This window comes from Pristis pectinata, chromosome 2 (assembly GCF_009764475.1).
Source record: "Pristis pectinata isolate sPriPec2 chromosome 2, sPriPec2.1.pri, whole genome shotgun sequence".
NCBI lineage: Eukaryota > Metazoa > Chordata > Chondrichthyes > Rhinopristiformes > Pristidae > Pristis > Pristis pectinata.
Genome location: NC_067406.1, coordinates 8,456,975 through 8,474,390, shown reverse-complemented (window position 1 = coordinate 8,474,390; position 17,416 = coordinate 8,456,975). Strand labels below are relative to the sequence as shown.

At 43.7% G+C, this 17,416-nt stretch overlaps 1 protein-coding gene and 1 long non-coding RNA gene across 11 annotated transcripts in view; one reads left to right on the top strand and one right to left on the bottom strand.

The window, feature by feature from the left end:
* Positions 1-245: 245 nt before the first annotated feature.
* LOC127581620 (transcription factor COE3-like) overlaps positions 246-17,416 on the top strand; it is a 408,223-nt gene continuing 391,052 nt past the window's right edge. For all 9 annotated transcript variants that reach the window (XM_052036201.1, XM_052036218.1, XM_052036192.1 and 6 more), the window contains exons 1-4: positions 246-379; positions 1,611-1,767; positions 2,257-2,320; positions 4,491-4,546. In XM_052036201.1, coding sequence (XP_051892161.1) covers positions 246-379; positions 1,611-1,767; positions 2,257-2,320; positions 4,491-4,546 — 411 coding nt within the window. The remainder of the gene's footprint in view (positions 380-1,610; positions 1,768-2,256; positions 2,321-4,490; positions 4,547-17,416) is intronic.
* On the bottom strand, positions 1,488-3,888 carry LOC127581655 (uncharacterized). Of its 2 annotated transcripts, none has more exons than XR_007957980.1 (3): positions 3,621-3,888; positions 2,236-2,502; positions 1,488-1,748 (listed from the first exon to the last, which is right to left on the bottom strand). It is a non-coding gene; the product is annotated as an uncharacterized LOC127581655 (long non-coding RNA). The 2 variants fall into 2 exon arrangements; XR_007957982.1 differs by lacking the exon at positions 3,621-3,888 and adding an exon at positions 3,411-3,492.

Sequence of the window (17,416 nt, the reverse complement as noted above, 5' to 3'; positions counted from 1 at the left end):
TGTTTACCTCTCAGTGAGAGGGACTGAGCTCAAGTGCAACTCTCCGCTCTCCTCCCTTGCATCAGCCGCTTTGCTGTGGGATATCTGTAGGGACGGCAGTGTGGATTCTCACTGACACATAACACACCAAACAAATCCACACACGCACACACACACACACACACACACACACACAAAATAACTACTGCGGCTCTCCTGGAAGCCGTATACAGGACGGCAGGCAGGCACACACGAAGGCTGACTTGATGTTTACCCTTCAAGAAAACATGCCGAGAGGTGGGTTGAACATGAAGGAGGAACCTTTGGTTGCCGGGATGAATCCCGTTCGCTCCTGGATTCAGTCCGGCGGGATACTGGATGCCAGCACAGCAGCCCAGAGGTTAGTGTGGGCTCTTTCTTTCGCCGGCGGGGCTGGGACGGGAGGGGGAATAGGTGTGTGGGGTGGGAATATTGGTTTTAATTCCTGCCATTGCCTCCGTGTACTAGTTGCCAGCGAGTCCCGGGTTACTCGCCCGCACTCTCCGGATGCTACTTTGCACCGCGTGTGTGTGTGTGTGTGTGTGTGTGTGTGCGAGAGGGAGTGAGGGGCACATCTCGATCTTTCAATGGGCTGGAAATTAAATGCCCCTCTGTTCAGAGTCCGAGATTTTTATTGAGCCTCCCTTATTTACACTCTGTTCCCTCTCTATTTACCCTTCCTCTTTATTCTCACCTTTATTTTTCCTTCTTTCTCTTTTGATTTAATTTCCCCTTTCTCTATTTTTCCCACTTTCCACCCTCTTGCAACCGTCTATTTTTTTCTCTATCCCTTCCCCCTCTCTATTTGCATCTCTCTTTCGTTCACTCCTCTTACCTTTCGCCCTCCCCGTCTCTCGGTGAGGTACAGGAATTGGGAATCCCAACTTCGGGACAGAACTCGCCCACTTACCCAGTGTCAGTTTATTAAAACTTCTCCCTGATCTCCTGTCCGCTCGCCAGCCTTCACCGAGCGGAAAATGGAACAAGCAAATCTAAACTGATTAGGTCCTGATTTATTGGAGATGGTCAACTTTCAGCGACCATTTCTTCCTTCCTGTTTTACCGACCGGTTTCATTCTGCCCGTACTGTTCGCGACAACATAATAAAAAAAGGTGTAAAGTTTCAAAACCCTTTCCTAAATTATTCTCCCTCTTCCAATGTGTCTGACCTCTCTCCCGCAGCCCCTGAATAAACTGCGACCCCGAATTCAGACAGGACAATATTCCCCCCCTAACTTGCGAAATGAAACTAGAGTTTGACATTTCAATTTGCCTTGGTGTACGTGCGGACAACTTGATTAATAAAGAGAAATTTATTTTTTTTTGTATTTGTGCAGCGTAACGGTATAACTGAGAGTCGCGTTCCCAGTGAACATCCAGTGAGACCGTAAAGGACAAGATGTTATTCTCATTTAATTGCAATATTCCCCAAACCTATTGTGTACAGTAAGATAAAGAACTGTTCCTCCTCTTTCCCCCCGCCGAGGATGTAACTGTATCCAGCTCCTTGTAGTGTTCGGTGTAAGTGACCAGCCCGAGGTGCGCCGTGCATTGCTTTGGTAACCGGCGGGTGTGTTGTTCTGTGCCCGCAGTGGGGTGGGCTTGGCCCGGTCACACTTCGAAAAGCAGCCGCCCTCCAATCTCCGCAAGTCCAACTTCTTCCACTTCGTTCTCGCTCTCTACGACAGGCAAGGGCAGCCCGTGGAGATCGAGAGGACCGCTTTCGTGGACTTTGTAGAGAAGGAGAAAGTAAGTTTCATTGATTTGTCCTCCCAAATCCGCCTTGTCCCCTCCGAGTTAGTGCATTGGTTCCTCTGCCCCACTACTTCCGACCTTCGGTCTATTATTCCTTGATCACATTTAAACCCTGCACCCCTTCAAATTGCGTGCCTTCTCTTCATTTCCCTCATTCGCCGTCTTTCAACACTGCTCGCCCCCATTCCCACCCTCCCCTCTCTCGCTCGCCCCTCTTTCTCACCCCGTTTCTCCTCGACACCCGACAGCCGGCGAGGGGAGAATTCTGTTCAAATCCGCAGCACCCCACGCCGACCCCCTTCCACATTCCCCGCGCAACAACGTGCAAACTCCACAACCGCATTTTTTTTCCCGGCCAGTTTTTGTTTTTTTTTAAAAAAACCCGAATCAATAAAACTCAATGAAATGCAAAGTTGCAATTTTATGCATCGCGCTGCCCGCCTTGCATTTAATCTTACTTACAAGTCCATTCCTTATCCGCAGGAGCAGAACGGGGAGAAGACGAATAATGGTGTTCACTACAGATTGCAGCTTCTGTACAGTAACGGTAAGAATCGCAGGCAAGCGCCCTGAGCTCCCCAAACTCCCAGCGCAAATATTTCAGGTTTTTTTTTGCAGCAAGGTTTTGCTTGTGCATTGGGAGACTCTTTCGCCGTTTTGCTCCTTTTATCGAGGAGGGATTGCTTTCGACTAAACGCTGCACACATCTTATCGAGCTCTTCATGTTCTCTGAAATTTACATTTTATTTATTTCTTAAAGCAGTTTAACACAGGCTAAACAAATTACTGTTTTATCTAAGAAAGGAAAACCCGCAGAATAAATATTATATATATAAAAAACACAATCCTGTTTGGGAAAGTACCAGTGCTCCTGAATGCCGGTGTTTCTAGTTAGCGTCAAGCAATGCTGATTGAAATCTCGGATCTGAGGACTATGTTTATACTGATCTGAGGTCTTTTTAAATCTAACGCCGCGATTTGCGGAAGACGAGAAGAAAATATTTAATTACAAGCGTAACATCATAAAAGTTGTGTACAAAACTTTGCGTTTTTTTAATACTCCATCTCAAAAGTTTTAGCAAGCTTAAAAAATAATTTGTTAAATTTCAATAATAATTGTCTTGAAGATATTTTAAAATATTTATTCCTAGTAAATACATACAGCAATGAGAACAATTAAATTAAAAATGAGATTAAAACTTTATCACATATTTATAAAACTGAACTTTCCCACATATTTGTAAAACTAAGGTTTATTGTAAAAATTTGTAATAAACGCTGTTAAAACTGAGATTTCTATAAGGCAACTATTGCGCCGTTGGTTGCAGTTTGCACATTTAAGCCGCCGTTTGTGCGTCTATTTATGTGTAGGGGATGCGTCTTAACTTCATTAATAAAGAGGAAAAGATTAAAATAACAGGTCAGGCAGCATCTGTGGAGAAAGAAACAGTTAATGTTTCGGATCGGAGGTCCGTCAGAAAAAGGATAACAGTTGTTTTCTGACGAAGGGTGATTGACCTGAAGCGTTAATTCTGTTTCTCCCAACACAGATGCTGTCTGACATGCTGAGCGTTTTCTGCTTTTATTTATATTTCCAACATCAGCAGTTTGTTTTTTGTTTGGCGGTGTACATTTACCCGGGTCCTGCAGAATTACTTCGCGTCCACGATCAGCCTCAGAGGCTCATCCCCCGCGCAGTCAATAATGATCTGTCCCGTCCCGATGCTGGGTTCCGCTTTACTAACAAGTCGGTTGTATCTCATTGCGAAAACACACACACACACACACAAAACCCTGCATGGTCTCTCTCAGAATGTTCGCGTTCAACTCTTTGCAATGTCACTTACAAGTCTGGTGTGTTAAACCGCAGCGGAGTGCTTGTTGGCCGAGGCTGCGTTTTGACTGCTTTGCCAGAATCTGCAGTTTGAAATTAAACAGAAAAGTATTACCAGTGACACTGGGGGAGGAATTGCCGTATTTCTGTGGGTATTGCGGGTTTCTTTCTGACGGGGTTGGGAGATTGCATGGGGTTCGCGAGGTTTTGTTCAAGCGAGAGACAATGGAAACGCGGTGTTAAAACAGCAATGCAAAACATAAAGCGGGTCACTGGAAAAGAACGCATACAGGAGAGAGGGAGAGAAAGATTTAGAAGGAAAATAAAGTTAAAATGAAGTGGAAAAGGGTGAGAGAGAGGGGGCGGGAAAATAAATGCACAGGCATTGTGAAATCGATGAATTCTACAGAGGGAGTGTCCACCTATTATAATTGGGGATTGGATAGGTTAATGCTAGGGCGTCAGTACTTCCAGAAGCAACTAATTTGAGTTGGCCTGATTTTGGCAAATTATTCTGTGTAGTTTCACCAATCTCAGTTTTTTGTATACTTCTCTATTAAAATACCAAAATAGAAGCATTTTGACAAAAAATCTGCTCCACTCTCTGCCAGGGTATTAGTTTATTATTGTCACTTGTACCGAGGTACAGTGAAAAACTTGTCTTGGGTACCTATGGTACAGGTCAATTCATTACACAGTGCAGTTACATTGGGTTAGTACAGAGTGCATTGACGTAGTGCAGGTAAAAACAGTAACAGTAAAGTGTCGCAGCTACAGAGAAAGTGCAGTGCATATGGGGTCTGATGAAGTGAAAAAGTTCTGGTATAAAACATTCATATTAATCTATTTCTTATTCCCTCCTTCCCCCTCCCTCCCCACACAGGAATACGAACAGAGCAAGACTTATTCGTGAGGCTAATAGACTCAATGACCAAGCAGGTAGGGGTTGTACAACATCAGATGTGTTTTACTTTAATGTTTAATATTCTTCGATGGGACATGATTTGGAGCCACAGCTAGTCTCTGCTGTCAGTCTCCAGTTACCCTGGAACTGAATGGACTGTCGGGCTGTTAATCACATTGCAATGGGTATGTAAAGGCCACACCAGGTATCAAGGGCCGATTTCCTTTCCCGAAGGATCATCCGTGCATTTTTACCCACAACTTGGTAATTTCACGGTTGCCGCTACTGGCATGAACCTTTTACTCTGGAACTTATTTAATTAAATGAACCACCGTTCAGGGATTTGAACTTGTATCTTGAGATCCCCACTTCAGTAACTGCCAGCTACCCTACCACAGACATCTGATTTATTTCGCTGGTGGGGGCTTTCCAAAGACTTTAGAAAGAAACCATGTCTCTCAATTAAACTAATTCTCAACCCCAGCTGCCTTGTAAGATAGAGTTATTTTCCACAGGGATTTACTTCCCTCTAACCCCCTTGACTGTTCAATCAATGCTTCAAACCAGATTAATATCTTGAAATGAGTTTGGGGTAACATAATCATCGTGGACCTGTGACTGTGTGTTGCGTCCATTTTGATTAGTTATTAATAGCATCAGCATGATACATTGAAGTATTGAATTTTTGGCTACTGAATTTTGTTCCTGCTGGTAATGAGTGACTATGAGATGCTTTCATTCTTGTCGGCACTGACATTACTTTTGACTTTGGGAGTATTCTCCTGGCATTACCTCGTTGCCAATATCGCTATCTCCCCCCCCCCCCCCCCCCAGGGGTGCCTCATACGCTGAGGAACAGCTTTGCCGCAGTGCTGCAGTGAGGTGCTAAACATCTTGCTACGATTTCTGCTGTTGCATCGCACGCAAATTAGAACCAATTGAATGCATTCGGAGCGACCATATCTGTTGCAAATCAGAAAATGTTTGTGTAACGTTGGATCTGGGATTTGTTTCCTGACTGCTGCATTTGTTAACACTGGGCTTGCATGACGGAGATTTAATTGGCCTCGCAATTCTGGCTTAAAGGCGTACAAAAAGTGAGGAAGTATCGGCACTTCAAGTATAATGTTAGTTATTTTTCTTAACATTTTTGCAATGATGGATTTTGAAATCGAACTCCCAAATCCTGCCACTTAAATATTGAACCCCAAAGCAATGGCTGATTCATCCAACTTTTTCATTCTGTCTGTGTTTTGTGCTCCATTAAGTGAGGGATGTTAGTCATGAGGCATTCTGCCACCCACTAGCCACACTCCCTGGGCAGGTACAATGCAGGTTAGAAACAGGACAAGTACAGCACAGGTGAGAAATTCGCTGATCCTGGGCCAGTATCAATAATCCATGATAAAAAGAAAGAAACAACAGGTTAAATACAGAGTAAAACTCCCTCTAACCTGTTTAATCAAACAATCCTATGGTACTGGCAGCAAAGATTAGATACAGAGTGAAGCTCCCTTTACATATTCTGTCACACACTCCCATTGCAGAGACAGCATGGATTGGATACAGAGTAAAGCTCCCTCTGCATGTCCCACCACAGGGGCAGCATGGAATGGATACAAAATCAACCTCCCTCTATACTGACGCATCACACACTCCTTGACAGGTACAGCACAGATCAGACACAGAGTAAAACCACCTCCACCTGGTACAGTGGCGCAGCTGGTAGAGCTCCTGCCTCACAGATCCAGTGATCCTGGTTCGATCCTGACCTTCGGTACTCTCTGTGTGGAGTGTGCTTGTTCTCCCTGTGACATTCCCCCGGGTGTTCTGGTTTCCTCCTGCACCCCAAAGCCGTGCTGATTGGGAGGTGAATTGGCCACGGTAAATGGGCCAGGATAACCATCAAAAAATATGAAACTCTGTCCCGTCAAACACTTCCATGGCAGGGACCGCATGAAGTTTCCTCTGCACTGTCCCAACAAACCTCCCAGGACTGCGATAGCATGGGTCTTACTGAAAGAATAGTCTCAAGGAGCTGAATGGATTGCTCTTGTTGCTTGGTTAAATGAAGATGGCAGATGTACAAGAACGAGTCATAGGGTTGGTTATACAGCATGGAAACAGGCCCTTCGGCCCAACTTGTGCATGCCTACCAGATGCCCATCTTAGCTTGTCCCATATGCCGATTAAAGCAATGACATTAAAGTGTAGGACAGATATTCAAAACACTCTGGTACTCCAGAGTGGCTTCATACTGGGATTTGATTTTTTTTGAGGTGAGGCAGGTTACTCCATTCCTTTTAATTCCAAAATGGTCCTGGCTTTTCCTAACAAAACACTGTTGGCTAAAACTATTACTTTGTTTCGTCAAGGTTTTCCTGTTTTGTAAGACATGCAAATTAGAGAATTGCTATCTATGAAGTCTGCATTATGGACTTTGTGCATTTGCTTTCTGTTGCTGGCGTTGTAATTGTTATTCAAGTAATATTACCTCAATTGGTCATGTTTTAATTGGAAGGAGATTCTATCCTATTTGTGACCTGCAGGTAGCCTAAGAGATTGAGCGCTTGATACTAGGGATATATTTCGAGTTTGCGTCTCACATCATGAGAATATGAGGATCATTAGACTACAACTATCATAGTGGCATATATGGCATAAAAGGAAGCCATTCACCCCATCGAAGCTGTGCTGGTTCTTTGGTAGAGTGATTCAATTAATCCCTGCTTGTTCCCTTGCAAGTGAAGATGTGATACCCTTTGAAAGTTCAGATTGAATTTGATTCCTCCACTATCTCAGGCAGTGTAATCCAGATTGTATCGAGTCTGAGTAAAGAGGAATGTTTCCTCGAATGACCTCAGGTTCTTTTGCTAACCGGTTTAACTCTGCCCTGCCCTTCTGCTATTGAAAACATTTTCTTTGTGTTTTGTTTATCTAAACCATTAGTGGGTTTTCACATAAGATAAGATATCTTTATTAGTCACATGTACATCGGAACACACAGTGAAATGCATCTTTTGCGTAGAGTATTCTGGGGGGCAGCCTGCAAGCGTCGCCACGCTTCTGGCGCCAACATAGCATGCCCACAACTTCCTAAACTGAATGAACACCTGGAGGAAATCAGACATGGGGAGAACATACAAACTCCTTACAGACAGCGGCGGGAATTGAACCTGGGTCACTGGCGCTGTAAGACGTTACGCTAACTGCTACACCACTGTTCCTGTCTGAGTCTCCTCTAGTCTCCTCTGCTCCAGGGAGAACAGTGCTACTGTCCCCTATCTCTACATATCGCTGATGCGTGGTACCATTCCACTGATCTCCTTGATGTGCTGTCCACCTCATTTTGATTGATCCGACCTCATCACACACCTTCTTACACACATCCCTCCACCCTGTTCTACGTCCCAAATGCAAACCCATTGTTGTCACAACTCCAGGTTTGAACCTCTCCGATCACTTTTCCTCCCACGCTACAGCTTTGAAATAGCCCTCATCTAGGTCATAAATGACACCCTACATGTGTACGACTACCCTCCCTTGGCCTTCTTGCCCACACTGCACCTTTAACACTGTTGGCCACACCATCCATGTCCAGTTTCACTCTGTCATCAGGCAGCTGGGTGGGGCCACACTCGTGTTTCTGCAGCTTTGGAGGCCATCCTCCAAGTTGGCGACTTGGTCGGCATGGCCGAGCTGGGCCGAAGGGCCTGTTTCTGGGCTAAGTATCTCGATGACTCAATGAAGACAAAATTGGTCCCACAATGGCATCATTAGTCACCTCAGAACGCACAGAACCGGAATGGAAGCAAGTCATCCTCAATCATGAGGGACTCCTTAAGAAGAAGAAGTGAACCACAGTCACCAGGTTGCATTCTGATCCCTGAAGGAGGAGGGGTATCCCTGACATTAAAGGAGAAAGCTGTAGAGAGAAAGGGTCCTCGCGCAGGAAAGCAAACACTAGAATCAGTTTGGGTGGAGCTAAGGAATAGAAAAGGGTGAGAAATTTTGGTGGTGGGCAGACACAGTAGTGTAGCGGTTAGCGTAACGCCTTGCAGCGCCAGCGACCCAGGTTCAATTCGGGCCACTGTCTGTAAGGAGTTTATATGTTCTCCTTGTGTCTGCGTGGGTTTCCTCCGGGTGTTCCGGTTTCCTCCGGGTGTTCCAGTTTCCTCCCATATTTCTTTTCTTTTTCAATCTTTTTATTAGTTTCCAAATTAATACAGATTAATATATAACATCGATGTTTGTACATGTAATACAAAGAGATCAAGAGAACAGTCATGGCATGGATAATCATAAAGAATAACAAAATATAAAAAAAATCTTTAGATCTCACGATCTCTTAGTAGATGAATATAATATAAAAGAAAGGAAAGAAAACGATTTATTGTGCATATAAAAGAAAAGAAAAAAATCCCCAAATCAATAAAATATTGTAAATAATATAATAAACCAAACTAAAAAGAAAATTTCAAAATAAAAGACAAAAAAAAAGAAAAAAAGACTGGACTGAAATTTCTCAGTAGAAACAGAGCAATATTATGTCGTCAACTCCGTTCCTCTAAATTGAAAAGTCATTGAAAAGGGATCTATATCATATGAAAATATTGAATAAATGGACTCCAAATATCTTCAAATTTAAGCGAAGGATCAACAGTACCACTTCTAATTTTTTCCAAGTTTAAACATGATATAGTTTGAGAGAACCTTTGAAAAGTAGTGGGGGGGGTATTGGATCCTTCCATTTAAGTAAAATGGATTGTTTGGCCATTAATGTGACAAAGGCAATCATACGATAAGCGGAAGCAGATAAACGGCCAGACTCTATCCTTGGTAATCCAAAAATTGCAGTGATAGGGTGAGGTTGTAAATCAATATTCAATACAGTTGAGATAATATTAAAAATATCTTTCCAATATTTTTCCAAAAGAGGACAGGACCAAGACATATGTGTCAGAGAAGCCACATTCGATTTACATCTGTCACATAGGATTTATATTCTCCCACATTCCAAAGACGTATGGGTTAGGAAGTTGTGGGCATGCTGTGTTGGTGCCGGAAGCGTGGCGACACTTGCGGGCTGCCCCCAGAACAAAAAAGATGCATTTCACTGTGTGTTTTGATGTACATGTGACTAATAAAGATATCTCTTATCTTACTTAGACACACAATCCATCATGAAATTTGAGGTGCAGCTAACAAGGGAAGTAAAATAATCAGGGAGGACTTTCATCTACATTTTGACTGAGCAAACCAAATGACTATAATAATGTGGGGACAGAATTGTGGAGTGTATAAGTGGTAGTTTTCTGAGTCAGTATGTGGTGAACCAACCAGGGAACAAGATATTTAATCATTAGTGATGTGGAATGAGAAAGGGTTAACTAATAATCAGGTAGTTATTAGTAATTAATGGAATAGAAAGCATAATGTAAAGTTTTATATCAAGATTGAAAGTGGTTTAGTTCAATCTGAAAACAAAGCCTTAAATCTAAACATAGCAGATTATGTAGGTCTTTGGCTGTGGTATACTGGGAATGATACGAGTATAAACACAGAACATAGAACATTACAGCACAGTACAGGCCCTTTGGCCCATGGTGTTGTGCTGACATTTTATCCTGCTCTAATATCTGTCTAACCCTTCCCTCCCACATAGCACTCCATTTCTCTATCATTCATGTGGCTGTCTAAGAGTCTCTTAAATACCCCTAATGTATCTGTCCCCACCACCTCTGCAGGCAGTGCGTTCCACACACCCACCACTCTCTGTGCAAAAAAAAAACTTGCCTTTGACATCCCTCTTATACCTTCCTCCAATCACATTAAAATTACATCCCCTCGTGTTAGCCATTTTCACCCTGGGGAAAAGTCTCTGACTGTCCACTCGGTCTATGCCTCTTATCATCTTGAACACCTCTATCAAGTCACCCCTCATCCTCCTCCTCTCCAAAGAGAAAAGCCCTAACTGACTCAACCTATCCTAATAAGACATGCTCTCCAATCCAGGCAGCGTCCTGGTAAATCTCCTCTGCACCCTCTCTAAAGCTTCCACATCCTTCCTATAATGAGGCGACCAGAACTGAACACCATACTCCGTGTGGTCTAACCAGAGTTTTATAGAGCTATTCTATAGAGTTCTATAGAGACTCTACAAAAAATAAATACAAAGGTTACAAGGAATATATTTGGAAAAGCAGTACTGCCTTGAATATATGAAAAAAAATTAAAAGAGATGCCTTTAAAGTATCAAAACAAAGGATAGGCTTGAGGATTGCAGAAATCTCAGAGTTCTGCAAAGGGAGAGCAAGAGAAGGGAAAGCAGGACATGAGAGTAATTTGGCAAGAAACATAAAAACAGACCAATGCCTTCTGTAGGTATGTAACTCGGAAAAGATCAGCTAAATGTGGTCTGCCACAGATTGAGAGAAGAAATTATATTGGGGAATAATGAAAAGGCAGAGAAATTAAATGAATGTATTTGTGGACACACAACATGGGGAAAACTAAAGGTCTGGAGTGACTGAGGAGCTTAAAGACTAACAACAAAAGTTCACCAGTTTGATTCCTTTGTGGTATGAGGGAGATTAAGTAGCCGGTGATGTACTTTAAAAGAATAAGAGGTGACTTCATTGAAACTTACAAAATTCTGACTGAGCTTGACAGGGTGGATGCAGGAATGATATTTCCCTTGGCCATCACAGCTTCATAATAAAAGATTGGTCCTTGAAAACAGAACTGAGAAGAAATTTCTTCACCCAGAATGGAATGATTGTACAGATTCCCTTACCAAGAAAGCTGTGGAAGCTCAGTTGCTGGGTATATTCAAGGTAGACATGGTGCCTCTACTTCCTCAGGAGGTGAAAGAAATTTGGCACAACCATTTTAAGCCTCACTAATTTTTATTGTTGCACCATAGAAAGCATCCTATCCAGATGCAACACAGCTTGGTATGGCCACTGCTCTGCCCGTGACCACAAGAACCTGCAGAGAGTTGTGGACACAGCTCAGCACATTACGGAAACCAGCCTCCCCTCCGTGGACTCTGTCTACACATCTTGCTGCCCCGGTAAAGCAGCCAGCATAATCAAAGACCCCTCCCACCCCAGACATTCTCTCTTCTCCTCCCTCCCATCCCAGACATTCTCTCTTCTCCCCCCCTCCCATCGGGCAGAAGATACAAAAGCCTGAAAGCACGTACCACCAGGCTCAAGGACAGCTTCTATCCCACTGTTATAAGACTATTGAATGGTCCCCTAGTATGATAAAATGGACTCTTGATCTCACAATCTACCTCGTTATGGCTGTGCACCTTATTGTCTGACTGCACTGCACTTTGTTTGTAACTGCAACACTTCATTCTGCATTCTGTTATTGTTTTACCTTGTACTACCTCAATGCACTGTTTTAATGAGATGATCTGCGTGGATGGCATGCAGAACAAAGTTTTTCACTGTACCTCAGTACGTGTGACAATAATAGACCAATTTACCAATTTAGGTTCTTGGAATCAAAGGGAATGGAGCTAGTGCAGGAGAGTGGTACTGGGTGAAGAGTCATTGACCTGAATTGTCAATTCTGTTTCCCCTTCCGCAGATCATTTTGGGTCATTGACCTAATTGTTTACCCTGTATCTCTCCCTCCACAGACGCTGCCTGACTTGCTGAGTGTTTCCAACGTTTTCTGTTTTTCAGATTTCCAGGATCTGCAGTTTCTTTTTGCTTGTCAGAAGCCTGTTCTTAAACTATATGATGCTTGGTGACAAAAACAGGCCAGGTTCAATACCTGCACTGTCCACACTGCTCTCTACCCTACCTCCTCAACTCTTCCTAAAGGATAAACGAAGGCGTGTGGCTTGCTTGCCTTTATTAGTCGAGGCATTGAGTTCAAGAGTCAGGAAGTTATTGTTGCAGCTTTTTAAAACTCTGGTTAGGCCACATCTCGAGTATTGCATTCAGTTCTGGTCGCCCCATTACAGAAAGGATGTGGAGGCTTTGGAGAGGGTGCAGAAAGATGCTGCCTGAATTCGAGGACATGTGTTTTAAGGAGAGGTTGGACAAACTAGGGCAGTGGAAGCTGAAGGGAGACTTGATAGAAGCCTACAAAATGATGAGAGGCACAGAGCAGACAGCCGGTATCTTTTTCCCAGAGCCGAGATGTCTAAACTAGAGGTCTTGCATTTAAGGTGGTGGGGGGGGATGTTCAAAGGAGATGTGCGGGGCAAGTTTTATACACACACAGCAGTGGGTGTCTGGAATGCGCTGCCAGGGGTGGTAGTGGAAGAAGATACGATAGAGGCATTTAAGAGGCTCTTAGGTAGGCACATGAATATGCAGGGATTGGAAGGATATGGACCATGTGCAGGCAGAAGAAATTTAGTTTAATTTGGCATTGTTCTGGGCACAGACATTATGGGCTGAAGGGCATGTTCCTGTGCTGTACTGTTCTATGTTCTGTGTTCTATAAGTTTTGTTGTGTCTGGGGAAATAACAGAGTAGAGCAATTGTATTGGAGGAGAAGATGTACTGTTGATTACTAAGGTATATGGAATTACGAGGGGCATAGATAGAATAAACTGCAGGAAACTTTTCCCCATATCAGGGGTAGATAAAACTAGATTTAGGGCAACGCATAAAAGATTTGGAAGGAATCTGAGGGTTTTTTTTTCACCCTGCGAGTGCTTAGAATACACTGCCTGAGGGAGTGCTGAAGCAAAGTCACTGATAACATTTAAGAAGTATCTGGATGAACACTTGAATCCCCTAGGCATGGAAGACTATGGGCCAAGTGCTGGAAGATGGGATTGATACTGATGGGGGCCCACTGGTTGGCAAGGTCATGATGGGCTGAATGGCCTGTTTCCCTGCTGTATGACCCTCTAAGGATGTTATTCGATTCACAGAGAGTGAAAGTCCATTCCAAATAATATCCAGAAACAATGGCATAAGCTTCAGATTGGTGGCTTGACCAGACCATCTTCACAGCGAGAAGGCCAAGTGTCTACTCAAGTTGTTGTTCTTTGAATCTCCAGATGATGGAATCATTCACTTACCTCTTGATTTTATGGCTTCCAACTATCACAAGAGACTCCTTCTCTGTAATTTCTCATTTTCCGCTGCTCTTTCCAAAGTCATGACCTTCTTCCTGTTTTGCGTTGATCTCTTGAGAAGCAGACAAAGCTCTCTGTTTCTTGGTTGCCTCACAGGCTGGGTTTTCCTCTTGCCAAAGGGTTTACAAGTGACGACATTTGATGACTTTGAAACCCTTCTTCCTTACACCTCCACTGTCTCTGTCTTTTTGACGGTGTGCCAGATATTTGGTATTGGGTGAACAGATCTTCCTTGTGATTAAATTAAAGTGATCAGACTAAAATTCCATCCTGATTATCTTGGGCCAATTATGTAATATAATTGTGTGAATGTGTGTGTGAGAGAGAGATACTTTGCTTCCAAATGTGTGATATTGGATTGAAATTTTTGGAAAAAAGTGCATGGAGTTATGGAGTCATAGGTTGTACAGCACAGAAACAGGCCCTTCTGCCCATCATGTCCATGCTGACTTCTGTGCACATCTGCACTGATCCAATTGCCTGACATTAGGACCATATTCTTTTGTGCTTTGTCTGATTCAAGTGCCTGTCTAAATGTCACTTAAACATAGTGAATGTACCTAATCCACCACCTCCTCTGGCTGTGAGTTCCAGATATCAACCACTCACTTTCAAATGCCCTTTAAAACTCCTTCCTCTCACCTTGAACCCATGCCCTCCTGTTTTGAAACCCCTACCATGCTATCTCCTCCTATGTATGCCTCTTGTAATCTTATATACCTCTGCAGGTCACCCCTCTGCCTCCCTTGCTTCAGGGAAAACAAGCCCAGCCTATCCAATCTCCCTTTGGAACTAAAGTCCTCCAATCCAGGTCATTCTTCCTATAATGTGGCAACTAAAACTGCACACGATATTTTAAGTGCGGTCTAACCAGTGTTTGTAAAGTTGCAACGTAACGTCCCAACTTTTTGTGCCCCAACCTATGAAGGCAAGCATACCATACGCTGTCTATGCTACCACATCTACATGTGTTGCCACTTTCAGGGAACTATGGACTTTGACCCCTAGGTCCCTCTGTTCATCAACATTCCTTAATACCCTACCTTGGAACTGGAATTGGTTTATTATTGTCACATGTACCGAGGTACAGTGAAAAACTTGTCTTGCATACGGTTCATACAGATCAATTCATTACACAGTAAATTGAGGCAGCACAAGGTATTATTCATTACTCATATCCTTATTTATTATTAGTCACATGTACATTGAAACAATGAAATGCATCTTTTTGCAACACTTAGAATGTGCTGGGGGCAGCCTGCAAGTGTCGCCACGCTTCCGGTGCCAGCATAGCATGCCCACAGCTCCTAACCTGTACGTCTTTGGAATGTGGGAGGAAACCGGAGCATCCGGAGGAAACCCATGCAGACAAGGGGAGAACGTACAAACTCCTTACAGACAGCGGCAGGAATTGAACCAGGGTCGCTGGCGCTGTAATAGCGTTATGCTAACCGCTACACTACCGTGCTGTGAGAATTTAGATTTAAAAGAGTAGAACGATTATAATAGAAGTAATGGGTGAATCTGCAGAGAGCAGCTTGCAGCGAGGTGCCACCTTGCTATCTACCATGTACTGTATATGTCCTGCCCCTGTCTGATGCCCTGCAATGGACCACCTTACGCTTGTTGGGATTAAATTCCATCTGCCAATGCTCCACCGCACTTTCCATCCTCATGCAGCCTTAGGCAACCTTCCTCCTTATCCAGAACACCACCAATTTTCGTGTCATCCACAAACTTACCAATCATACCTCCTACGTACCTCCTGTGTTTCTGTACAGTGGAAATACTGTGCTATCTTTTGCATTTAGAACACACTATTGATTCCATCCTCAGGCACGATGGGCTGAATGGCCTATTTCTGCACTGCCCCATTCGATGACCTGATTACAGTTTCACTTCTGAGATGGATTTTACCCCATTGTTTTGGAGTCTTTCCCTGCCCCGTTTCCCATTGTCAGTGAATGAATTTCTAAAGTCTTTCATTACTGTGGTGAGCCATGGGTGCCGTCTGCACTGTATGACTCTATGACTATCTCAAGAGAGCTTTGGGACTCAAAGATTTGAAAGGCACTGTTATATGTGCAACCTGATGGCCTCAACGCTGATTTCTCTAACTTCTGGTAGCCCCACCCCCTCTTTTTCTCCCCCCCCCCCAACCCCCCACCACTCCTTTATTTTCCCTAATTCCTGTGGCTCTCTTCCCCCACCTTGATGACCTGCCCATCTCCTCTCCTCCCCTGCTCCATCCTCTATTTCATGGTCCACTGCCCTCCCGACCAGATTCCTCCTCCTTCAGCCCTTTGCCTCTTCTACCTGTCACCTCTCAGCTTATTACATCTTTTCCCCACCCCCTCTCCCACCCACTTCTGCCCTCTTCCTTTCCAGTTCAGGTGAAGGGTCTCGGCCCGAAACGTCGACTGTTCATTTCCCTCCATGGATGCTGCCTGACCTGTTGAGTTCCTCCAGCACTTTGTGTGTGTTGCTCCAGATGCCAGCATCTGCAGAATCTCTTGTGTCTCTGTTTATAAGTGCAGGTTCTTTTACCACACAGCCACTATTCCTTCTCCAGGAAGGTATCTTTGGTTACATACAAAATACAACCATAGGAATTACAAGCAGGAGTCGGCCACTCACCACCCTGTAGCCTGCTCTTCCATTCAGAAAGATCATGGCTGATCTGATTGTAAAGCCTCCACGTTCCGGCCTACCATGGTAACCTTTCACCCCCTTGCTTGTGTCAAGAATCCATCTACCTTTGCCTTAAAAAAAATTGTTTGACAAACTTGGGTGGTTTTCTCTGAAGCATCGGAGACTGAGGGGAGACCTGATAAAATGACGAGAGGCATAGATAGGGTAGACAGTCAGAATCTTTTTCCCAAGGTAGAAATGTCAAATACGAGAGGACCTTCATTTAAGGTGAGAGGGGGAAAGTTTAAAGGAGATGTGCGTGGCAAGTTTTTTTACACAGAGTGCGGTGGGTGCCTGGAATGTGTTGCCAGGGATGGTGGTGGAGGCAGATACGATGGTGGCGTTTAAGAGACACATGAATATTCAGGAAATGGAGGGAAATGGATTGTGTGCAGGCAGAAGAGATTTCGTTTAATTTGGCATCGTGTTCAGCACAGACATTGTGGGCTGAAGGGCCTGTTCCTGTGCTGTACTGTTCTATGTTCTAAGTAATAGTTAAAGATCCTACTTCCACTGGTCTTTAAGGAAGAGAGTTCCAAAGACGTATAATCCTCTGAGGGAAAAAAAATTAGTATCATCTCTATCTTAAGTGGATGATCCCTTATTTTTATACAGTGACGCTGGTTCAAGATTCACCCAGAAGAGGAAACATTCTCTCCAAATCAACTCAGGGACTTTATAAGTCACCTCTCAATCTTCTGAACTCTACACTCTCCTCACAAGACAACCCAGTTATTTTTTTTCACCCCACTGCAATGAAAGCATGGAGTAAACAGGGGCTCCCCAGGTTATATAGGTGCACAGGTGCCCAGGTTATGGATAATCTTACTTAAGGAAATCCGACTTTAAGCAAATTCTCCCATAAATTTTTAAAGAACTTTTTCAAGATAATAATAATAAAATCTTTTACGATATTCTATGAAGACTGGTGATAGATACAGTGTGATATAGATCAGTTGCAGATGTGGGCAAAGAAATGGCAGATGGAGTTTAACCCGGATAAATGTGAGGTGTTGCACATTGGTAGGACTAATGTCAAAGAGGCAGTACATTCTTAAGGGCAAGACCTGTTGAAGAGCAGAGAGATCTTGGGTTGCAA